This window comes from Podarcis melisellensis (genome assembly GCF_964234715.1).
Source record: "Podarcis melisellensis genome assembly, chromosome: 8".
NCBI lineage: Eukaryota > Metazoa > Chordata > Lepidosauria > Squamata > Lacertidae > Podarcis > Podarcis melisellensis.
The window spans coordinates 19,418,195-19,443,718 of record NC_138540.1 but is presented as its reverse complement, the minus strand read 5'-3'; the positions used below and the strand labels follow the sequence as shown (position 1 = coordinate 19,443,718).

Genomic DNA, 25,524 nt, shown 5'->3' with positions numbered 1-25,524 from the left:
CAAATGGCCTGGCACTCTGAGCAGCACCAGGCAGTGAGATCTAGCCACTCTTAATTTCCCAGAATGCCCCTTGCCTAGCATTGCTCTGAGGAATTGTGGGAAATTCCTGCTTCAAGCATTGCTGCCACAGCCTGGTCTGTCCACCAGGGCCCAGTGACAGAGGAGATGCCCCTGAAAGGACTTTACCCAGATCTTCCTCAACCCTGTAGCTGGTTCTTTATGGGTGAGTAAGGATTTGAACCCTGGCCTCTCAGGTTGTATGTAGCCTGACACTCTAACCACTATACCACAGTCGTTCCACATAGATGTAGGTATGCAGAGCAGCATTCAGCCATGCAAGCCTTCAACTGCGAGTATGAAGCGATACAGCCAGGCCAACACTGCCTCCATGAGAAGGAGGCCACAGATGGGCTTGGCCTTTGAGCCTTGAGTGAGGTCACTTCTCCAGCTTCAAAGGAACGCAAATGGAGCCTCCGCCCTTCTGGTTCCGAGACAGCTTAACCACAAATATTCAGAAGCCATAGCCGGCTTTCCAAGCAAGTGGACGGAAATATATTCCACGTTGGCCAACTTTACCCTCTGTCTCCTCCCTCCCCTTTTTTTAAAGGAGGTGGCGGCAAAGTATTTCCTTTGCCAAGAGCACTTACAGCCAAGGACACAAACGCTGGCCGACTTGTCAAGCAGAGGCTGATGAAGCCAGCTCACCAGACAGGAAGCACAGGCCAGGGCAGAAGAAGCAGAAGAGGTGGAGCATAGCAGCCCTCAGTTCACATTTCACCTCTGCCACAGACTCAAGTCGCTGATCTGTCTTATGGGGCCACTGGCAATGGCTCTGCCTGGATAGCCCTATAGAACAGCTGCATATTCCTGCACTGCATATTCCTCAGGGCCCCTTCCAACTCTACTATATGTCAGATATAGAAAGTGGTATTCAACTATGTTTTACTCAGAGCAGTTTTAGAAACTGAGATATGAAAACTAGGCGCTAATGGCACCTAAAACCTAGGTTATGGGTGCAACAACGGAATGCCTAGGTGTGCTTTTTTATAACCAGAATACAAAGCTGAAAATGAACGAACTGCAGCTAAAATATTATGTTCATTTTTCACATGGTCTAGTCCTTCCCCTGCCCACTCCCCTAATATTCTTCAGAGGGTCTCTTCTCTAGTCTAAAGTAGCATTGAGAGGGTCTCTTCTCTAGCCTTCAGAGAGGCACGCTCCCTTTCCTCACACATAGAATGAAAATGTCTTCTAGGATGCCTGCATCTTGCTTCAGAAATACTGTTTCGAACCATATGCAAATTTAAAAGCAACAGACCGACGGACTAAAACTCACCATATGGATTGATTAAAAGGTCTTTAAACTCAGGTTGCAGCCCTACTTACATAACACAGATGTTATACAGTATAGGCAACATTAAATAAAGGGTACAGGGGTGTGGAGGGTGTTGGGGGAAGCTCCTACCTTAAAGTAGAGACCGTTGCGTTCTTCGGATACTATGACCAGGGTGGAAGGATAGAGGATCAGTAGTCGGTCATGCTGCTCCTGTTACGAGACCAAGAAGATCAAGGTTCATATTGAGCTCAAATTGAATATTCAACCTGCCTAACTACTCGATGAAGCCAGAAGTGCAGAGGGTACCAAAAAGATACAGAATTAGGAACATTGGAAGCTGCCTTATACTGAGTCAGACCGTTGATCCGTTTAGCTCTATATTGTCAGCACTGGCTGGCAGTGGCTCTCCAGGGAGTTTTTCCCAGCCATATCTGGAGAAGCAGGGGATTGAAACTGGGACTGTCTTTATGAAAGCTGATGCTCTGCTGTGGAGCCACAGCCCTTCCCTTACGACAAAGGAAGACAGGAAGTTGCTTTACACAGAGCTCAGTATTGTCTATGGTGATTGGCAGTGGCTGTCCTGGGAATTGTAGTTTGTTAAGGAAGTTGGGAATTGTAGCTCTGTGAGGGGTAAATGACAGCGACCACTATTCTTTGGAGGAAACCATGACTGTTAAAGTGGTATAAAACTTGCTCTAAAGGTATGATGCGGATGTAACTCCTAAGTCTGGAGCTGACCTTAATCCTTTTTTGGAGTTTCTGAAAGACCTAGTCTCCTCTGGGAAGAAAACAAACAACAGATTGGTGATACCTGAACCTGCTAGGCCAAAAGAACCCCAGCTTCTTTGCTCTTCAATTATAATAAAATTCCTGACGTTTGTCAAGGGAAGCAGTTTGCAGGACCACAGCTCCTATACCAATCAGCTGTGTCAATCACTGGAATTTACGAGTAGCAAAAAAAATGATGAAACTTAAATATACTCTTTGTGGTGTGGATCATCGAGGGTCCTACCTGAAAGGGCAAGTGTTGCAGCTTCACTTTAGAGACGCAAAGGATGTCGCCTAGAGACTCCCGCTGGGTGCCTCTCCACTCTTGCACAGCGGCATTTTGCACAGACCACCTCAGCTGCTCTCTTCTGATGGAGCTCTGCTTACATTCGTTCTAAAGGGGACGGAAGCACGACAATGAAGGACGCAGAACTGTCCACCTTGGCTCAGTGCTGAGCACAATGGGTGGCTTGCTGGCAAGACCACTATATCCGTAGTTTGCCATTTAGAGACTTGGCATGATTAAGTGGTATACTAATAGCTCAAATAAATAATATTTTTTAGTTTGAAAACTTGTTTATTTAAGCAATTAATATACCGCTTTAATCACGCAGTGAACACAATTAAATAATAATACAACAGATAAAATCAGCCCCCAAAACAGTAACTTTCCTTAAAATGCCTGCTGAGCTAGAAAAGTCTTTGTCCAGCACCTGAAGTTCAGCAAGGTGAGGGCCTCTCTAACCTCAGCTGCGAGGGAGCTCCACAGAGTTGGCCCCACAACACTTCTGGTGAAGTAAAAGCTGTGTGTCTGAGAAATGGAGAATAGCTAACAGAGGGTCCTCAGAAGATCTCAGTGATTGGGCAGAGATATAAGGGATCAGGTGGTCCCTAAGGTATCCTGCACCCAAGCCATTAAGGGTGTTGCAAATTAATACAAGGATTTATTATAGTCACCCAGGGCAAGCTTTTGAGAACTGGTGCTATGGGCTGGCAGTACTTTGTCCCCAGCAACAATGTGGCTGCAGCATTTGCCCCCTGACCAGCTGTAGCTTCTGGGCCTTACGACACTGCAGAAGTGGGGCCTTTTTGGTGGTGGCACCTGCCCTCAGGAACATGCTCGACAGCTGCAAATAATGGTTGCTTTTAAACGCCACTGGGGGGACCCACTTTTTTGCAGCATTTCTCCAGACTGTAAAGTTTTAATGTGCCGTTCTGTTATTTATTTATTGTTTTATTGTTTTCTGTGGTAAGTATATTTTGGTTTTAAGATAAACTGCTTAGGGATAATAGATGTCAAGTGATATGAAATTATTAACTGATTTGTTTTTACATTTTTTATTTACTTTAAAAAAAATATGTGCTGCTAAACTGCAATCGTCTCTAAGCTGCATACAAGAAATATACTACAGAAAAGGTAAAAATAAGTTAAAACGATGAAATCGGACTTCAGTTGAAATGCCTACTGGAACAGCAACAACAAAAAAAGATCTTTAGTGGGTGTCGGAAGTTCAACAGGGAGGGAGGGAGGCTGTCGGATCTCAACTAAAAGGGCCTTCTGTAAAACTGGGCCCACAATTCTGAACGCAGAGAGGCTTCTGGTAGATGTGAGTTGCGCATCTGAGCTGTTTCACTACTTAAGAAATACAAAGGCAGGCATTCAGGACCAAATGCAACTGCCATTACTACTGCATTAAGCTCTTTCTTTTAAAAAAACCATATATTCCATTTTCTGTTTCACTGTAGTTAGAACATTTTGGGGGAAACATACTTTGAGATAATGTACGGATAGCATGCCACAGTCACTACCTGCCCACTGTCGACTGACTTCCCTAAAAAGACACTCGAGGGAAATAAATAGGATCTAAAACCAGTTATCCTGGTTTCCACTTCAAATTCTTTTGACAAACTATTTGTCAATGCTTTTCAACCTGGAACATTTCCCCCTTTATACAGCTACGGAAGCAGCAACTGCAACAAAGACTGAACTGTCCAGAGTCAGACTGGAAATAGTGAGGAATGGGGGAAACCCCCTCCCCCATTAACCTGCTCCCTCTCTCTTTCTCTCTCTCCCCAGATACTGTCCGGGAAAGGATTGCTCACCCTGGGAAACAGACCGAAAGCAGCCAGTTTCACAGCACAGAAGAGTTTTTCTGCTAAGGTATTTATTTACAGGGGCAAAAACAAAACCAGCAGGCCTCACCTGTGTTTGAGTCTTTCCTCCCTCACCACCCGCACCTCACAGCTGCTGGTTCCGGGCTGGTTTCCAGTTTGCCTTGCTAACTCATCATTTCCCACGCTGACTAAGCCTTTGTTTCAGGAAAAGATAAAAACCCCTCGGATCCCCACCCAGAAAAGGGCTGTGCTTGTGGCAGCAGGGCAGCAAGGGGGTAAGGGAGTTGGCAAGAGGTTTCAAATCGGGTGCAGAATGAGCTGCCTTGGATGTTCCAGACAGACATTTTCAGCACTTTGTTAGCTTTACTAGGAAGTATTTGTTTATTTATTTGATTCTGTTTTATGAATCACTTCCCATAAAATATCCCGAAGCAATGTCACAGTAAAGACACCCACAACAAACAATTAAAAGCAATTCCGTATGTGGAAACAGCTCCCTGTGGTTGAACAATTCAATGCACACAGAAACATAAAAGCAATTCCATATATAACCACAGTAAAAAACCCCAAACAATTTCATTTAAAAAATCAATTACAAATCCAACACAGCAATTATTATTTTTTTGGCCTAGTGGGCCAGATCTTTATCAGCCCCCACACAACCTGCAACCAACTTTGATGTCCACTCTTGGGCATGGTTTGGGGAAATGCCCTTGCAAGCCAAACTGCACCCACTAGCAGACCAAGACTGGCCCACAAGCCAGAGACTCCCCAACCCTACAATACAGACTGGGAGCAGCACTGATAAGCCTGTTTCTTATTCCACTGTTCCTACAGAACATGGGCATTGTGGGGGTTAGCCCCAACTCTTTTGTGTCAGAACCCAGATCTCCTGTGGATGTTATTGACTGATGACAGAGGGATTGTAGGTGCACATAATAGATGGATGGGGTAGAAAGGCAGGAGAGAGAGAGATCACTGGTCCCTCTGGTTCAGTATTGTATACACTGACTGGCAGCAGCTCTCCAGGGTTTTCAAGCAGGGGACATTCCTATCCCTACTTGGAGATGCTGGAGACTGAACCTGGGACCTTCTGCATGCAAAGCAGATGCTCTACCACAAAGCTACAGCCCTTCGTGGCTTAGGCCATGTTAGACGTTGGACAAGACTTGCTTTGATTTTAATGTGTACATAAATACTGGGCCCAGAAAATTCTGCTGGCACCCCAGTGAGCCCTGACAGAAAGAACCAGAGGTCTCCCCCCCAACACACACACACACACACACACACACACACACTTGCATTTACATTTATAAATTAACATATGCAGACTGTATATAAATTTGTGCCAAAAGTCCTCTACATACCTAGCAACAAACTTACACCTAAGCAGAGATCTTGTTATCTGGGTGTGTAATTCAGCAACCCATCAAACTCATCTTGCTGTTTTGTGAGATTCTACAGTCAGATCAATGTCAGGGCAAGGGAGGAGAGGTTGGATTAGAACAGGAATTATAATCTCCGGCCGTCACTCCAATTTTTACATGTTCACCCTGCTGGCATGCAGGCCATCCCCAAAGCACTCACCTGAGGAAGGAAAGGCATGTCGAAGCTCCCTCCATTTAGATGGATCTGCTTCTCCAAGTGGTAGAGCCAGCGCTTCAGCTCAGATCTGTTGGGGCAGTAGACTGTCAGGGGGTTCAGCAAGGGACCTGGAAAGGCGAAGGACACAAGGAGGGCACGTTAACAGGTTGAACATACAATGCAAGACGCGGGCAGGATGGTCTTAAACAACCCTTCCGAGGGAGCTTGGGGAGGAGCTAAACTTGATGATAAGATGTGGCACTTCCAGGCAGTTACTATTTCCGAGTGGGATTCAATCATGTACCAGAAAATTCTCTATTTTTCTTTCTTTCTTGTTGTTGTTTTTCTGTAAAAGGTAAGGGTAAATGGATCCCTGACCATTAGGTCCAGTCGTGACCGACTCTAGGCTCTGTGGTTTAACCCACAGCGCCACCTGCATCCCTACAGTTTTTTCTGTATTACTTACTTAAACAAAATAAATAAATAAATAAAATTTGAAAATAATAATGAAAATTTAGGCTGCAAATTACAGCTGGTTGGGAGCCCACCCTGCAGAAAGATCAGACTTTTTACGATAAGAGAAGTGACAGAAAATTGCAACTTGGATGGCTTTAAAAGAGGATTAGACAAATTTCATGGGAGGAAAAGGCTAGCAATGGCTGCCAGCCTTGGTGGCTATGTTCTATCTCTCTGGTAGAGGCAGCAATGGTTCTGAATATCGGTAGCTGGAAACCACAGGAGGGGGAAGTGGTTGTTGCACTCAGGTCCTGCATTTGCGTTTCACATTGGGGCACCTGGCTGGCCACTGTGAGAACAGGGTGCTGGACTTGATAACCTAAGAAGAGCCGGCCAGATCAGGCCAGTGGATCACCTAGCCCAGCATCCTTTTTCCACAGTGATCCGGCAGGCTCTTCTTATGTTCTTACAGACTGAAAAGCTTTTTTAAAAAAATAATATTTATTAACAGTTTAAAGACTACAAAAGAAAGAAAAAGAATTAAACAAAACAATATGATACAATACAAAAACAAAAACACTACATAACACTAACACTAAAACATTGAATTAACAAAACAAACACAATTTAAAACACATCCAATAATTTCCGTATCTTATCTTTCATTCACTTGTTTCCACGTCCTCCTCACACCTCCCTTTTTGTATTCCACCTCAATTAACTATTTCAGCAATTCCTTTCCAACTTCCTCTGTTTTCCGTCCTGTAATTTATCTTAACATATTCTAACCTTATTTTTTCCCTTTAATACATTAATAATCTATTTGTACTTAGTTCCTTATAACATTTCTGCTAAAGCCATATAACTTCATTCCAACATTTTTTCTAACATTCATTGATTTTACAGTATTTCTGTAAATAATCTTTAATTTTTTTCCAGTCTTCTTCCACCGACTCTTCTCCCTGGTCTCGGATTCTGCCAGTCACAGACTGGAAAGTATAAGGGTAACTAAGGGTAACTCTTGCTTTGATGCAATGCTGTCTAACCTCCCCACCAGCAAATCAGAATGAGATTGCTCATTAGGTAGCCCAAGTTGTCAAGCCTCCCTGCAAACAAATCAGGATTAAGGTTCAGGTTGTCCAGAGGTGCCCACTGAGATGATAAACTCAGGAAATTACATGGTAGAGCACTTCCTGGCTTGCACTATTACCATTACGTCTGCACAAGTTGCATAACTGCAGGATCCATCACATTCCAATCTCCCTGCATACTGAGAATCAGGACCGGGCCACATTCATAACCATACATGCAAAGCACTGTGATACCACTTTATAAACAAGTCATGGCATATCTGTAGCTTCCTGCTGAAAGCCTGTAACATGTTCATACCACAACTTTCATACCACATTTGTTTTTAGCTGGGCACACATAACTGGTTTAAAACACAGCGAGGTTTCTTTTTAATGCTGCCTTTCAAATAGCATTTGCATGCCCTTTGAACACCTCGGTGCAGTCTGCTACCTTTCCAGGTTGCCCGCTGCTGGTCCACACCAGCAGGTGAAAAGGGGGCCAGGATGTTTCCATATGGCTTATTTTTCCAAACTAGATGAAAACTGGTTTTGGGGAGAGGGAAGGAGAAACGCACAAAACACAGTATTTCTCAGGAAACTATAGGGTAGATGTGGACTGTGGCTAACGTGTTTGTACACAGTAAACAGAGTATGCAGCAGCCTTTGTTGAATTATAGCCTAAGTATGCTCTTCCATGTGGCAGTAATGTGGTAGCACTGGGTAAGAATCAAAGGATGTGTGGGTGATCCAGTATAAATCCATCACTAAATGCCTGGCTGGAGTTGGATCCTATCCTCCCAGCTGCCTCTGCCTGCTGCAGCCACTCACACACCCTTGTCCGGTCATTACGATAAGCGCCAGAGCAATATTAACCTCCCACTTCCAGTCTGACCGATGCTCAGCTACCCATCATTCATTGCCCCGCCTCTTGTTAAAACAAATACCAGGCACGCTTTGAAACGACCTGAATGGCAGTGCTTGGAGCCTTGCGATAAGCTGACACTCAGCAAGCCGTCATAACAAATCATTATCAGCAGAATGAGTACTTTGGCCTTCTGGGGAGGTTTCTGTGGCAGCGTGCTCAGCGCAAACACTGATTAATTTGGCTTTGCAATATCTTTGGGAGTAAGGGAAAAATACAATTCACTTTATGTGGTGCCAACTGGGGAATTGAAGCAGAGAAGTGGGGGTATGTGTCTGCTCTACTGCTGCAATGCTTTGCCTTTCAAGAGTATATAAATTCTCTCGATGTATCGGCACCGGTTAGAAATGTGAGAACTTCAGCAAAATGTTGCGGCATGGAGTGTTCCCGTTCAGTGTTCCAGCCCACCAACTAGTTGTGCTCTTTCCAATATACTCCATTCCATTCTCCCCCTAACAGATGCTCAGTATTTTGTGGCAACTGAGCCATCACTGAGCTACTTAGGGTTTTGTTTTGGTTATTTTTTCAGTGGGGAGTTGTCCCGTTAGCCTTATTTTCCTTAAGCATTTTTATTATGATTTTTGTTACACTACAGCACAACACAACATTATGGTATTATACCATAACAGGGACATGGTAAAAATAACTCCCAGTCATAGATCTGCTCTCCTTCTGGCAAGACCTGGGTTCAAATCCTCACTCAACCATTAAGCTCACTGTGTGCTCTCGGGTCAGCTGGTTTCTCACCGCCTAGCCTATTTCACAGGTTTGTTGTGAGATTTTTCCTGCTTCACCTGGAGATCATAGTTATGGAATGGGAGAGATGGAAAGGGACCATGGGGGTCATCTAGTCCAACCCACAGCAATGCAGGAATCTTTCTGCTCAACGTGGGGCTTGAACCCATAATCCTGAGATTAAGAGTCTCATGCTCTATTGACTGAGCTACTGCAGTCGTCTGCTCATCTTCCCAACCAACCTCAAGGCTAACAGAACAGAACTATCCTCCTTTCATCCCTGGAACTTCTCATGTGAACTTTTCTTTTTCTACTAGGGAAATGAGAACACCGCCCCGCCCCCCCTTCATTTTCATTTTCTAACTTTCTTTTTCAAGGGAATTGCCCTTAAGGGGAGGAGGAGGAGGTATGCCTTGTGATTTTTTAGATTGCAGAGGGGAAAAGTTCACACCCTCTCGATGAGCCCAGGTGCTTATTAACACAGTGCCTGCAAAACCTCAGACTGTACCCAATTTCTCAAGCCCATTTTGCATGTCGGGGTGATTCCTGAATTTGGGCAAGCTGCTGCAGCCTAGTGACTCAAAACCTATGTAGGTAGTGCGCCGTCATCTCTCTACCCCTGCTCCTCCCTCCCAAAGCTCAAAAATGGATTCTTCTCCCTGCCTTAACATGTAGCAGAGTCTCTTCATGACCTGTTTGAATTTGGAAATAAGACAAGAGACTGCATACAGACCATACAGCTTAAAAGCACATGACTTCCCCAAAATAATCTTGGGAAATGTAGTTTGCTAAGAGCATTGGGGAACTGTAGATCTGTGAGGGGTAAACTACAGTTTGTTTATTTAAAAATATTTATATTCCACTACAGTGGAACCTCGGGTTACATACGCTTCAGGTTACAGACTCCGCTAACCCAGAAATAGTGCTTCAGGTTAAGAACTTTGCTTCAGGATGAGAATAGAAATCGTGCTCCGGTGGCGCAGCGGCAGCGGGAAGCCCCATTAGCTAAAGTGGTGCTTCAGGTTTAGAACAGTTTCAGGTTAAGTACGGACCTCCGGAACAAATTAAGTACTTAACCCGAGGTACCACTGTATTCATTAAAAAAATAATAATCAGAGTGGTTAAAGAATTATATATGAAGCCATAAAATAAAAGCTACACAAAAAAGTTTAAACTCAGAAATCAGGTAACCATTATGGAAATATGTGTACTTAATTGACTGCATAAGCCTGATGGAATAGGAAAAAAATTCAGCAGGCATTTAAATGTTGAAACAGAGGACGCCTGCTGAATAGTTATTGTTTCATAATACTGGGCTGATGACACTAAAGGCTCAATTATTTGTTGTTGTCAAATGAGCCTCGCCAACTCAGGGAACAACTAATGACCTTAGTGATCAAGCTAGGATATAAGGGCTCAGGTGGTCTTTAAGGTACCCTAGACCTGAGCTGCTCAGGGCTTTGTTTATTAATGCGAGGGCTTTGAACCTAGCTAGGTAGATGGATAGTCAGTGCAGTTGTTTAACAATGGTGTCTCATGTTGTCAGCCAGGTGCCCCCATCAGCAGTCTGGCTGCCACATTATGCACCAGCTTGCCTTAGTATTCTCTACACTGATTGGCAGCAACTCTCCAAGTTTTCAGGCAAGGGGCATTCCCTGCCTACCTGGAGTTGCTGGGGACTGAACCTCGGACCTTTTGCATGCAAGGCAGATGCTCTACCACTGAGCTACGTTCCCTCCCCAAGAAGCGTGACTTCCCTTTCCCAGGGGCTCACCTGGGATTTGAACCCAGGAGCTCTTATACCCAAAGCGAGAATCATACCCCTAGACTAACAAGACTACAAGCAGATGCTATCAGGACAGCCAAGTTATGTGGCCGTGTCAGTCAGCCAACCCTTCCTGGGACAGCAACCTGTCTGTTCAGTGGCTCCAAGGGCTTAGTCATTCCTGAATTGCAACAACTGCTGCTCAGCTACCAAGAATGATTGTTTAAAAGCAGGAGGTAGTCAGAGAGAGAAAGAGAACCCGATAAAGATTGTGGACTCAGACAAAGGCCGATGAGTGGGTGTCTTGGCACTGCCTGCCTACGTGCTTCCAGGCCAGATGTGTTTTGGCAACAGCAGCTGGAATTCAATGCTTATGTCTTTGGAGAGGGCCAACATGTTCAAACTAAAGGCCCATTCAGACTTCCTTTTTTGCCGCATTTCTAGGCACAGGCCTGCTCTGTAAAGCTCCACGTTTCGGCACTTTTATTTTTGCCCCAATGCTTTCCTGTGAAAATCCATTCTTTGCCACTGAATCGAAGCAAAGGACAGCCAGCAGAAAACCCGAATTGCCATTTGTTCCGATTCAGCATTAAAGAGTGGTTTTTCTGGAAAATGGGGCAGGGCAAAAAAAGAGAGCAGCATTTGGATGGACCTGTGCCTAGAAAGGACAGGGTAAAAAGGAAGTGTGAATGAGCCCTAAAATAGTAGCTCTCAATTTGTGGGGTTTAGAGGAGATACAGCATAGCTTAAAAGTGGCCGGTGGAGGTCAAAGTTAAAAGGTTTGCTAGGAACATAAGGCAGTTAGAAAGAACCTGCAGGGACCAATTCAAGGTGCTCATGTAAGTGTTTAAATGACTTAGGCCCCAGATATCGGAAATACATCTCCTTCCCTACAGACCTTGGGCGGTAAGCTATTTTTGGTTTTGCTCATTTCACAATTGCAAAAGTTTTGCAGCACAACCCCAAACTGCCCCGACACACACCCTTTTCAGCCCTACTGACATCAGCTATTCTGTAGGTTCCCACTTTACACTGCAAAAGCATTTCACCACCACCATCTATTCTCTCCCGCTTAAGAAAAAGCACCTCCTAAGGAAAGCATTCATTCCACAGTGACCACAGAAAATGACGTCATACCAAAAATAGGTACGTCAAAGAGTGGCTTGCTCTCACCTGTAATTTGAAAGGCATGCATCTCCTGTTGGGCGCCCTTTGGGTTTTCAAGCTCGTTCAGCTGAATTTCTCTCAGAGGCACCAAGCCCTGTGAAAAGAGAATGTAACATCTTATATCTGTCAACCCAACTGTGTTTACCAAAACTCCCCTTTTAAATCCAGAAGTGTATCAGAATGGATTCAGGCTTTGGTTGGATGGTGCCTTGTACGCCTCCTTCCAGCAACTCCTGCAGCACAAGCTGGTGCTAAACATATTGCTCTGCTTTCCTTTGGACCACCATCAGCGGGACTGAGAGGGTGGTCTTGTCGTCTGGGCAGCCCAAGGCCTCCATACACACTGCCCAGGCTTGCCCCGCCCCCCGGAAAGGGCACTTCAGTGCTGCTGATGCAGTGGTTTGATTTCACCCCCAGAGCTGTACTCCATTGTCTCTCGAAACAGATGCGTGCCAACGACAACTTCCAACAAAGCACCCTGGCAATTGCAGCATGTTAAGGGTGCTGAGGGTGGTGCTGTGGGTTAAACCACAGAGCCTAGGACTTGCCGATCAGAAGGTCAGCGGTTTGAATCCCCACGACGGGGTGAGCTCCCGTTGCTCGGTCTCTGCTCCTGCCAACCTAGCAGTTCGAAAGCACGTCAAAGTGCAAGTAGATAAATAGGTACCGCTTCAGCAGGAAGGTAAACGGCATTTCCGTGCGCTGCTCTGGTTCGCCAGAAGCAGCTTAGTCATGCTAGCCACATGACCTGGAAGCTGCACGCCAGCTCCCTCGACCTGGAAGCTGCACGCCAGCTCCCTCGGCAATAAAGCAAGATGAGCGTCACAACCCCAGAGTCGGTCACGACTGGACCTAATGGTCAGGGGTCCCTTTACCTTTACTAAGGCTGCTGAGGGTTGTTAGGAGATCCTGAGCGAACTACGGTTCCCAGCATTCTTTGGGGGAAGCCAGGACTGTTGAAGTGGCATAGGATGCTTTAAATATATGGTACAAATGTAACGACTGGCCCAGTTCCTGTGTAACTCTAGCCAAATCACAGCTAAGTGTGAGCAAGTGGGGGGGGGGCTGTAGTCAGAGCAAAAACTGTGACTGCCTTGCTCCTTCCCCAGTCCTGCTGCTGCCTTGCTACCTGGAGCTAAACAATGATTTGGCTTAGTATTACAGTGGTACCTCGGGTTAAGTACTTAATTCGGTCCGGAGGTCTGTACTTAACCTGAAACTATTCTTAACCTGAAGCACCACTTTAGCTAATGGGGCCTCCTGTTGCTGCTGCCGCGCCGGAGAACAATTTCTGTTCTCATCCTGAAGCAAAGTTCTTAACCCAAGGTACTATTTCTGGGTTAGCGGAGTCTGTAACCTGAAGCGTATGTAACCTGAAGCGTATGTAACCCGAGGTACCACTGTACATCCAAAACTGGGCTTGTAGTTTTTTATCTTCTCCAGACAAACCATAAGCAGTAAACCAAGAACAAACTCTGGTTACAGCTCATAGCTTGCCTGGAGCAAAATTGCAGGCAACCTAAGCAGCACGGTGGGCAGTAGCTTAGTGGCAAATTCAGAAGTGCACAATCCCTTTCATGATAGCTGCAGCCACACCTCTTCTTGGATTTTACAATAAATCTTACAATTATACAATTAGGGATGCTATGCTACAATCAATGCAGATCTCCGTGTGTTGCCATTCTGCTAGATCTATTATTTTCATGTGTATGAGCAAATGATTTGGAGTGCTCCAATATATTCTATTGCATGTTAACAGAATTAGGATACAATTATCTTGAAACTGAAGCACCTGGCCGCTTTCAGTTTCCCCAAAAGCTTAGCTTTGGAGCACACAGGGGCTGAAAAGCTCCCCTTCCATGCTGATCAGGCATCTCTAGGGTTCTGTATACCATTTTTTTAGCACAGCTCTAAGATGCTGGAGACAGGGACCTGCCTTTGTGAAGCCAGATAACTACACCAATCAAGTCAGAGGCAGGAGCGAAGTGGCTGCGATTTTTAGCTTTGAGTACCTGCACGCTTGCTCACTCATGCTTAGCCATGGTCTGGCTTAGTGTTCTGTGCAAACCAGACACATGAGTTATTCCCACGATGATATCTATTTGAATAATGACCTGATGCTACCCAAGAAGGAGGCCTAATTGACACAAACAGTAGGGGAGCAAATAAAACTGTTATGGACTCTTTGCAACAGGTGACTCATTGTGATTCAGCCTAGAGGACATTGGAAGCTGCCTTATACAGAGTCATACCACTGGTCTGTCTAGCTCAATGTTGGCTACACTGAGGCAGGGGGCATGGAGAGCTTTCGTTTGGGGCAACCTTCCAAGGGACTGGTGCCAGTGGTGGGTGGGGCCAGAAGCAAAAATAGTAGCCTGTAAATGCTACTTTTGCAAAGTAGGCTCTCTATCCTCCACCTTATCAGAGTTCAAGCACACATTTTAGCCAGGCAAAAACACTTGGGCTGCTAAGCAGGGCCGCTGAGCGATATGGCCTGGAAGAATTTCAGATAGAGAAGCCCTTTTGAACCTTGGGCATGAGGTTCGCCACCTATGCTGTCATTTGATGTTTATGGTCTGTGGGTCAATACAAACAGAAATAACCCTAATGGCAATTTCAAATGAAAGCACAGGATACGTAGGTTTTGTCATGCCACAAAAAAAATTGGTTCTCAAGTAAATTCCCCACAATGCACTGGGACTGCTCTCCCATGGGTCCACAGAAGAAATAATTCTCAAAACAGCTACTCTCTGTGCAAAGACAGGTCAATCCACTTTACAGTGGTTATTTGGAAGACCAGGACCAGGCAGAATGGAAAAGGCATGACTCAGCAATGTCAAGAGAGGTCTGGGGAGGTTTTGCGCCCTGAATGCACCCGCAAAGGCAAGAGGCTTTGAGATCCCAAAGTGCTTTTTCCCTTGTCTTGGTTTGCTGCATGATTCACAAGCATGCAGTGACAAACTCATTTGCCTTGGATAACCAAGGGAAAGAGTAAGTCATTGCAGGGATTGTTTATCTGCATCTCTGGCAGAGGGAACTCAGAAGCGATTAATTTATTCAGATTTATGCCTCTGAATACCAGTTGCTGTGAATTGCTGGTGGGCGGCGTGTTGCTGCACTCATGGCCAGCTTGCAAAGCTTCCCAAAGGTCAGCCACTGTGAGAACAGGATGCTGGGCTAGAAGGGCCACTGGCCTGATCCAGCAGGCTTATCTTGCATTCTTATGGTGTGTTAAGAGTCTGCCATCCTTTACCTGATAGGTGAGTCCATTTGGACCGAGGGATTGAAAATAGAGGTAGGCTTGAAAGAGCTCCAGGTAGCAGTCGTTCATCTCCTACAACAGAATGAACACATTAAAAAAATGTATTTCCAGGGGACAGAGATCTTTAACATTATGTACTTCAAAAATGCCTTCTGGGACTGAAGGAGACTTAAAATTAGTAAAATTTAACACTCTAATAGCATAAAGAGAAGGAGGAAACTATACATAATTCAACAGAAAGGAGGAGAAAAGGGCAGTGTTTAAAAGGTATAGTGTGGCCGAGGGCCTTCTGGCGGTTCCCTCATTGCGAGAAGTGAGTTCACAGGGAACCAGACATGTGGCCTTCTCGGTAGTGGCACCCACCCTGTGGAATGCCTTCCCTTCAGATGTGAAGGAAATAAGCAGCTATCCTATCTTTAAAAGACATCTGAAGGCAGCCCTGTTTAGGGAAGTTTTTAATATTTAATGCTGTATTGTTTTTAACACTCGATTGGGAGCTGCCCAGAGTGGCTGGAGAAACTCAGCCAGATGGGCGGAGTATAAATAAATTAATAATAATAATAATAATAATAATAATAATAATAATAATAATAATGGCCCAATGGTGTGTATTAAACATACAGGGTCAGCTCAGGACATCCTACATGATTAAGTGATCCTGATTCTGCACCACTGCTTAAGCAATGCCTTGCTGGATCAGATTCAAAGCCCACACAGTCCTGCATCCTTTGCAAGAATATCATAAACTAACAGGCACTAGACTGGCCATTCAGAAATTTAGGCTCCATCTGTATTATATGCTGTATTACTATGCAGTCTCGAACAATCATAGCCTCCTCCAAAGTATTCTGGGAACTGTCATTTGCTAAGGGTGCTGAGAGTTCTTAGGAGACTCCATTCCTCTCCCAGAGTGGTTTAGCAATCAATCCTTCTTCCCAGGCAACTCAGAATTGTAGCGCTGTGATAAGAATAAGGGCACCCTAGCAACTCTCAGCACAAGCTATAGTTCCCATCATTCTTTGGAAGAAGCCATGGCTGTTTAAAATGGCACGATAGTGCTGTACATGTGTAGTTTAGAATCTTGTATCTACACAGCCTTGGCGTTACTTCTCTCAAAGCAACTTTTGGCATCTGCCTTTCCTCCTCTGCAGAACTCACCTGACACTGCTGAAATTTAAACTTGACCTTGGAGTAATAGATAATCTTCCCCAGGTTCCGCACCACAGTCTTCCTCCTTCCCTTCTTGAACAGGTTTGGGAAACGCTGGTCAAAATTTTCCTTCTCATTTTCCTGGTTGGTGAGGTTCTGCAAAAAGAAAAAAGAAAAAAAGGGTTAGAAATATAGCATTTTTATTAAGATAATAATAACTAAAAAGTCAAAAATGGTTCATCACAACAGATTAAACCCTTAAGAACCAGCCAGGTTTGGTTTTTTTTTTTAAAAAAGATGGCATTCAACAAACTTTTACTCAGAGTAGGCTCATTGAAATTAATGAACATGACAAAGTGAGATCCATTAATTTTAATGGGCCTGCAGTGAGTAAAGGTTAGTGGAATAGGACCCAATGTGTTTTGACACAAATTTTTTCTTTGGTGACTATTTCCTATGAATGTAATTTGTTTTAACTAATTTTAATACTGTATCCTGCCCTGGAATATGCTGTACTGGATGGAATTGGTATGTTTATAAGCGCCACATAATACTTGCACCTCATCTGTAAGAATTTATTTTTTAGTGTGACAGCACCAACCCTTTGGAACTCCCTGCCTATTGATATCAGGCAAGGTGCCTTCACTGTATTCTTTTCAGCACATGGCATAGACATTCTTATTTAGACAAGCCTACTCATATATTTAGAAAGTTCATATGAGCTTTAATTTGTTTTATTCTAATCTACTGTGGTTTTAACTTTCTTCATGTTTTAAATTATGGTTGTAAACTTTTAGTGGTGCTTTTACTGCTTTATCCTTTCTGTAAATTGCATTGAGGCTTTTTTCTACAGTCAAGCGGCATTTAAATCATATGAAATAATAAGACTAACAGCAGGTAATAAATGTATGTTTGGTTGTTATTTTTATAATGACTTTATTTTGGCTAATTGCCGTGTAATTTCATGTTATTTCTCAGTTGGGTTGCATAAGTTCTTTTGGTGATTTAATTTAACGAAAAGCTTTTGAAAACGGAAGAAAGGGGCCAAAAGAACCAGCAATCTTTTTCTTTTTTGTACTGGCTTCCCAACTGGTAAAACTGAGTTTAGAACTAACTGTACATTTAAAGCACTATGATCCCATTTTAAACAGTCATGGCTTCCCCCAAAGTATCCTGGAAAATACAGCTTGCCAAGGGTGCTGAGAGCTGTTCGGAGACTCCCTATTCCACTCGCAGAGCTACATCCCCAAGTCCTCTATGAAGAGGGACTGATTGTTAAACCACTCTGGGAATTGTAGCTTTGGGACGGGAATGGGAACCCCCCCCCCAGCAACTCTCAGTACCCTTGACAAGGATTCTTTGAGGGAAGCCATGACTGCTTAAAGTGGTGTGAATGTGGCCTTCAGTTAGGAGTCTAAAAGCCAAACACCACTGGACTCCATTCTTTAACGTGTTGCCTGCTGAACTGCAAAGACAGTGGTACCTCGGGTTACAAAGGCTTCAGGTTATGTGTTTTCGGGTTGTGGACCGCGGGAAACCCGGAAGTACCTGAAAGGTTTACGTTTGAGTTTCACCACTCGTCAGTGGCGTAGCGTGGGGGGTGCAGGGGGGGCCGGCCGCACCGGGCACAACATCTGGAGGTTAGGGTTAGGGGGTGCAAATCCACGGGTTAGGGGGTGCAAATTCATGGGTTAGGGGGCGCAAATTACTTGCCTTGCCCCAGGTGCTGACAACCCACGCTACGCCACTGCCACTCGTGCATGTGCAGAAGTGCTAAATCAAGCTTCACGCATGCGCAGAAGCACCAAATCATGTCATGCATATGCACAGATGCGGTGCTGCAGGTTACGAATGCTGTGGGTTGCGGATGTGCCTCCATCACAGATTACGTCTGCAACCCAAGGTTCCACTGTACTGAATTTCACACGTGGTGCTAGTTTCATGTGATGTCAGTCAGTGCAGATCATAGTGAGCTAGATCAGCGTTCCCCAACCTTTTCTGACCGTGGCCCCCTTCCGACCTGGTTTCCTTCCTATGGCCCCCCCATGGGTGTAGCCTGGAGGCAGGGGACAAGCTGCCCCCCAATAAGTAAAAATCAATACAAACCTGAGGTTCTGCCCCCTAACAAAAATCCTGGCTACACCCATGCAATCCCGTCCTACCAGCAGAAAGGTAGCTATTTAAATGTTGTGTTTGTAAATAGAAGATGTTTTATTTATAGTTTTTATAATTTATAAAAAAAATACCATTACATGTTGAAGCAGAAAAACAGAATCATGGAGCTGGAGGGGACGCCAAGGGTCATCTTTCTAGTGCAACCCCCTGCAATGTAGGAAACTCAGCTAAAGCATCCAGGACAGATGGCCATCCAACCTCTGCTTAGAAACCTCCAAGGAAGGAGAGTCTAAAACCTTGCGAGAGAGATCCATCTTCCATGTATTATAAAAATTAAACAACACTTATTTGACCTCAGTTATTTGACACAGGTAAACCTCCAGATACAGTCCAAAAGGTACACAGGGAGTTCTGTCTTATCTGGGAGAATTTTAAAAAGCAAGTGGTCCTCACCAACGAAAAGATATTGTCATCTGGAGGAGCCCTGGCTTCCTAGATAAAACACTACAGCCCCACACACCCTTACCTGGGAGTAAGGCCTACTGAACTCAGTGCAGCTTTCTTCTGAGTAGACAGCTATTTACTAGATGCAAGTCAGCAGCACCAGATGACCCCACTCGGCTGAGTACTGGGGTGGATTTCACCCCACGCCTTGCAGAGCCGGGCAGACGCTGCCAACGGGCCCAGCATTGGAAGCAACAAGCAGCACTGGCTCACCCAGCCCTACCCATTGCCACCCTACCACTACACTTACCTGACCTGGGGGTTCTGGATCGCGGACTCTACCAGTCAGAACTGGAGCCTCAGCGATCACCGTTTCCCGCTGGAAACAAACTGCTCCAAGAAAATGCACATGGCAGAAAGGAGTGCTAGGCCCTGGTGGGCCACCCCCCATAGGCAGCCAATCAGGATTTGTTTTTAAAAATGCTTTTTCCCTTTCCCCTTCTCACTTCCCTCTGTCACCACCTAGCCTCCTGCTGTGGCCCCCTATTTATGTGATTGTCATCTGTGGCATATATAGCCCCTGACTGGGAAACATTGAGCTAGATGGACCAATAAGGCAACTTCCTATGTTCCAATTTCTCAAACCCCCTAGAACCAAGAGCCAGCCCAGATCAAGGGAGAGGTAACATTCTCGAAATAAAAAAGCTGGCAACCCTAAATGCATCACAGATGCCTTTCCTAAAGAACAAGTGGTCTGGGGTGTGTGTTTGTTGCACAGTCTCCATGCCAGCCAAGGATTTAAGGTTTGATTACTGCAACCCGGACTCTCTGCTTACAACCCTGGAGAGGAGTCAATGAGGGGGCTTAAAAACAAACTAGGACTAATCTCCTCCACATCCAGCATTGTGATTAACCCAGCTAAGTGGCTTAAGAAGGTGCTAACTTAATTTGAGCCCCAAAAGTAGAGGTTACCAGACTTGGGTGAAAGTCAAGTCCTGCAGCTGAGCTGCAAGTACACACACACCCTTCCTAATTCTTTGAACTCAGCTGCTTGTACAGCTCTTGCTTTTCCTTCTCAACCTGGACACAAATCTTTACATGCCCATTAGCCTTTATATGCTAAATCTTTACATGCCCCCACAACCATATTTGATCCAATTTGAAAACAGAAGCCATATGAAGACATCCACACCATCTCTTCACCCACTGGTATGGGCAAAAAGAGGGTGACGTTGAAAAACATTCAACCGCACTGATGCATTTGACAACATGCAAATGCAATGTGAAACACACTGAGGGGGCAATGATCTTGCTGCCCTTTAAGCCAGTAACGTGTACACATGTACATATGGTGTTTACTGGTGATTTGTCTACAGGGATGTTATACGGCAAGCAGCATTCATCCCATGTTCATCCTGATTTACTTGCTGGGTGTTTATATGCCCTTGCCATTAGTTATTCATCCATCTTTTTCAAAGCATTTCTCCATCACTTTTCAAACAGCAAAAAGAGTTGCAATTTTTAAAAATTTATTTGTTGTGCTAGAGCACCAGAGCTCTTTAATCCACGTTGAATGTGCAAACCTGAAGTTCTGGTATGTGACTCAATCACTCCCGCAAACTACAGACAGCCTGGAAGCAGCCCTATATAAAATCAAAGCAACTTTTAAAATTCCTGGAGGAATATTGTCCTAATATATTGGGATTTGTATTCTCAGGCCGCTGGTCCATCTAGCTCACACATTCTACACTGACTGGCAGCAGCTCTCCAGCGTTTCTAGAGGGGGAGATGTCAAGGACTGAAGCTGGGACCTTTTGCATAAAAAGCAGGTACTCTTACCTCTGAGCTATATTTGATCATGGGGGGTCCCACCAGTCTAACATGGTACAGTCCAGACAGAGCTTTACCATCTCGTCTTGTGTTTGCTTGCAAGCACTAAGGTTACGAACAACTCAGAATTTAAATCCCTCCTTGAATAATGTTTTCACAGACACTCAGTGCTGATGGCCACTGTTTGGGCAAATGCGGACTCAATTAGCAGCTTTTTGTTTTGTTTCCAAGAACACAAGCGGAACACAAGAAAAGCCCTGCTGGGTCAAGCCAGTGGCTCATTTAGTCTCTCATTCTCTTCTCCCAGTAACCAAAAGAGGCCTGTGGAGAAATGGATGGTTTTTAAGAAGTCATCCTTTTCTTCAGCATACATACACATTCATTTTTGACCCACAGGTGACTCTGATCAAACAGGTTGGGGAGGTTTTTGAAGAGCCTGCAAAACCTGTTTATCCAGGACTGAGGACAAAGATGCTTCTTGTTGTACAGCTTTCAGCTGTCGTCCATCTTCCCTTGTCAGAAAGCATCAGTACTGTACTCCCTTCCCCTCCGTCAAACGCATGCAGTGAAGCTAAGTAAAAGCACCAACTAAAGTCCTAGCTTCAAAAAGGGAAAAGTCTTTTGCAGCCTGAAGGAGAGTGTGGGATCAAGTGGCAGGCAGATAGCACAATCCAGGCAGGGCAGGTCCCCGCTGAAGTTAGCCAGTTCTAATCCATATATGCCTGCTTTCTAATAACTGGTGCCAACAGAGACAGCTGCATGAGCCCCCTTGATAGATGAAGGCTCAGCAGTTATTAGCCAGACCAACATTGCCCTGGGTGGTGCTTTGGTTAGCTCACTTCTCAGGAATGGGCCTTCACCTCTCTGCAACAGCCACTTCAGAGACCCGTCAACAGCTAGAGAGGAACCAGTTAACTGGTGCTAATTACCCACAAGCCCTTTTTATCTTGGGTTTCTCTGACATTAGCTGGGCCTAATTGGATCAAGACATCGAAAGCCTACGGACAGATAACATCCTTTGGGCTGCAGGATTTGGTGGTATGGTAGAAAACATATATCTATGCCTTAGGACCTCCTAAGGTATGGAAGGTAGCTCAAGCAAGAATGCAAGAGGCATACGTTATCTTTTGCTACTAGGTCAACTTCTATCAATGCCGAAGGTTGCTGGCCTTTGAGCATCACTGAGTGCTTCCAGACAGTTATTGCTTTTAGGCTGGATTCAATCCCTCCCAATCAGGAAAGTGATGAGGAAGTGTGGGATAACATTTGCTTTATGTAGTGTTGTCTAACCTCTGCACAAACAAATTGGAATGAATGCTCTATAAATAGCCAGTGTTGTCTAACCTCCCTGAAGACTTAAGTGCAAGCAAACCAGGATAAATCCTCAATGAACACGTCTAGATGTGGAGCCAGAGCTACTCCTCATACAATTGGAAGCTTTCTAAGGGTCAGCTCACATGTTACTAAAAAGCGAGGTGGCTGCAAGCTTCTCTTAATTTCAAGGGCCTTGCTCCTCACTCAAGCTGCCAGGGAGGTGCTTCTTGAACTAAGTGGTAAGAGAATCTGGACATGTTCAGAGGTGCACTTTATTATCACCTCTCATGCTCCAAGCATAAATCCCAACACTGAATTCCGAGGCTTAATTAAGGCCCATATGTTACTTCTTCACTGAAGAAACCTGGTGTCACTTTGGAATTGTAAGAAACCGAAAGATCAGTGGTTAAAACCAGTGCACTTTTGAAAGGATCACTCCACCATCTTGATTCAAACATCATCCAACTGTGTCCAAACACAGATGAAAATCTGCTCCTTGACCTCAGGAGCCATAATGCAAAATCTGGTTACAATATCTTAAGAGGTGTCTGAATGCACAGCAAACAAAGATATATAGTATTTTCAAAATACTGTATGCAGTAGATGAAAGCCAGAAGCTTATGCATCTCTGCTACACCAAGTTTCCACTGATTCATAATTTACATTTACCACTGCTGTGGGTGGTAGAACTCAAAGCAAAAACAAATAGTGCAATCCTGTGCATATTTACTTGGAAGTAAGACCCAGGGTCAGGGCTGCTGCATACTTGAGGGTCTACTGGGTTTCCTTAGTAGTGGTTACTGGAGCCGTGGCTCCTCTGATCAGCACCAGGCAACTACCTTTTATACGTCCTGAAATGCCCTAAAGCTCATGAAAGGGATTGTGGGAAATTTAAAATGGTGAGCAGTCAACAGTGAGAGTGGCGGGCAGCGGGATTTGAAGAAAGGCTCGGACAGCATCAGCGGTAGGCTTTGCCAGACACTGAGGCCTGGCAGCTGCCCCAAAGCCATTCAAAATATAAAAGAAGTAATGTGTAACAGCCCTCTGTTGCTGAAAGGATTGCAAGCTTTGGAATCACACTGAATTCTTCTCCAGGAATATCTGCCCTTATAACCAGAGAAAGAGAGAGTTAGTTAGCTACCTTTCCGTTCAAGCTGTCCTGTGGGGGACAGATTAGAATCTACAGGGCATCAGTGAGCATGTATCTGGAGATGGGAACTGCTAAGCGACAATTAACGATTTCACCGAGGGGCAATTAAAGTGAGGAGAAAGAGATTAAATATTTGCTGCTGGGTTATTGATCACCTGCCAACCCTGAGACAGATAAGGGGGGGGGGTGCAAGCCAGTCAGGACAAAGCTGTTGTGAACACAAAGGCTCAACTGGCAGGGAGGTTTTCCCAGATAAAAGAGATATTGGGGCAACCGCCGCCAACTGCAATTTTGGGGAACTGTTTGGTTGTAGGAAACCGAGCTTCTAAATCTTTGCTGAGTCTCAAAGTTCACTCAAGGCTCATCCACACTCACCTTTGCTTTGCACTTTCTAGGCGTTTTTTGTTTTGTTTTGGTCCTGGCGTTTTCTCCAGGGCAAAACCACATTTTACTGCTAAATCAGAGCAAACGGCAATTGGTTTTCCGTGCATTGCTGTTTGCTCCAATTGACAGGTAAAATGTGGCCTTTCCTGGGGGAAGTGCCAGGACAAAAATAAAAGCTTAAACACGGACCTGGGAAGCCCAGACCTGTGTCTAGAAATGTGGCACAAAATGAAGTGTGGATGAGCTCTCAGTCGGCTTAGGTGAATCGCCCTCTCTCACCCTAAGTTACCTCAGAGGATGGTGCTATCCAGATATCCCAGGAAAGGCAGGAGAAAAACATGAAGGAGCAAATCCAGAATCACAGAATTGTAGAGTTGGAAGGCACCCCAAGGGTCATCTAGTCCGACCCCCTGCAATGCAAGGAATCTTAACAGAAGAGATTCTAATATACTGAACAGCAGCTAAACTGACATATCTATAGCAGGGATGGGGAACCCTTTTCACACTAAGAGCCACATTCCCCTCTGGGCAACCTTTTTGGAGCCACATGCAAGTGGTGAGAGGGGTCAGAGGCAAAAGTAGGTGGAGCAATGAATGCAAATTTCACCTTCGTGAAGTTTCCTTTTTTTTAACAAAAATAATTTTTATTAAATTTTCCATTTTAACAATCCAATCAAATCACATTAAGTATTCCAAATTATACAAATACATATCATATAGTCCAAATATTCTGCCAAATTATAATTTTTTGTTGGGGCTTCCCATGCTTCAAGTTCAGTGGGGTTCCAATCATCTTATATTTCTACTGCCTTGAGTTTCCAACCTTTGTGCAGTTTCCACGCACACTCACACAACCCTCGCTATCCTCCGTCCAGCCACATAAGATGCATGATCAGAGTTCCAGGGTGCATTGCAGCCAGGCAAAAACACTCAGGGAGAGTGCAAAGCAAGGCCAGTGAGGGATGCAACCCAAGGAGAGCCTGGGTAAAGTTCCAAGGGACGGACAGAGAAGGTAGGAAGGCTACATTTGAACTCTGGGAATGAGGTTCTCCATCCTTTATCTAGATGAATGGCCTAATTCTTACTGAGGTTACAGACTGGAGGTCAGGTTTCCCATGACTGAACAGAAAAGTTCAGCAAAACCTGGAATGTCAGAGAAAATCTTGCATTGGGACCCTTCTTTCAAGGACTCATTTTCTATGTGCAGGGAAATTATTGTGAAGGAAATCCCCCACTAGCATCTTGAAGTGGTACAGCTGAGACAGAGGTTAACCACCTGAGGGAGAAGAAGGTGGACATCTAATGTAGCTTCCAACATTCCATCCTGCTCTGCACTGTGAGAGTGAAACTCACCCTCTATTGACCTCTCAGGGGCTCAGCCCTCACAAACTTGAAATTCCACAGAGGAGAAGGCAATGCGCTCCCCTCTCTCTGCACAGACGAGCTGCGCTCTCCCCCCAGGGGTCTTTACACTCTGAAAGCTCTCCTGCCACACACACAGTGCACTCATCCTAAAGATAAACAGTTATAGTAATGTCCATCTCCTCGTCACCGAGGATGTGCTTTTCATTCGAGTATTTTCCATGGTTCAACACTGAAACAGAGGCATAGCACCCTGCAATCTGCACCACTTGCGCAACCACCACTGGCATCCTATTGTCCTGTGCTGCATTGTCCCCAGCCTTAAGGTTATAATTAGTACGTCTGATTATCCAAATTAAGAACATAAGAGGAGCCCTGAAGAAACAGCCTGCTGAATCAGGCCAGTGGCCCATCTAGTCCCACAACCTGTTCTCAATGAGGCCAATCAGATGCAAGACCAGAGTGTAACAACGCACTCTTCACTTGCGAGTCCTAGCATACTGTGAGTCCTAGCATATTGCCTCTGAAAGCAGAGGTGGAATACAGCCATTGTGTCCAGTGGCAACAGATAGCCTTGTTCTCCGTGTATTTGTCCA

At 44.9% G+C, this 25,524-nt stretch overlaps 1 protein-coding gene across 2 annotated transcripts in view; it reads right to left on the bottom strand.

Moving 5' to 3' along the window:
• The window catches only part of PLEKHN1 (pleckstrin homology domain containing N1), a 56,866-nt gene that overhangs the window by 15,267 nt on the left and 16,075 nt on the right, over positions 1 to 25,524 (bottom strand). For both annotated transcript variants that reach the window (XM_081923600.1, XM_081923601.1), the window contains exons 3-8: positions 16,339 to 16,485; positions 15,172 to 15,252; positions 11,925 to 12,012; positions 5,807 to 5,931; positions 2,349 to 2,498; positions 1,466 to 1,546 (exon numbers count right to left, since the gene is read on the bottom strand). In XM_081923600.1, the coding sequence (XP_081779726.1) occupies positions 1,466 to 1,546; positions 2,349 to 2,498; positions 5,807 to 5,931; positions 11,925 to 12,012; positions 15,172 to 15,252; positions 16,339 to 16,485 (672 nt within the window). The remainder of the gene's footprint in view (positions 1 to 1,465; positions 1,547 to 2,348; positions 2,499 to 5,806; positions 5,932 to 11,924; positions 12,013 to 15,171; positions 15,253 to 16,338; positions 16,486 to 25,524) is intronic.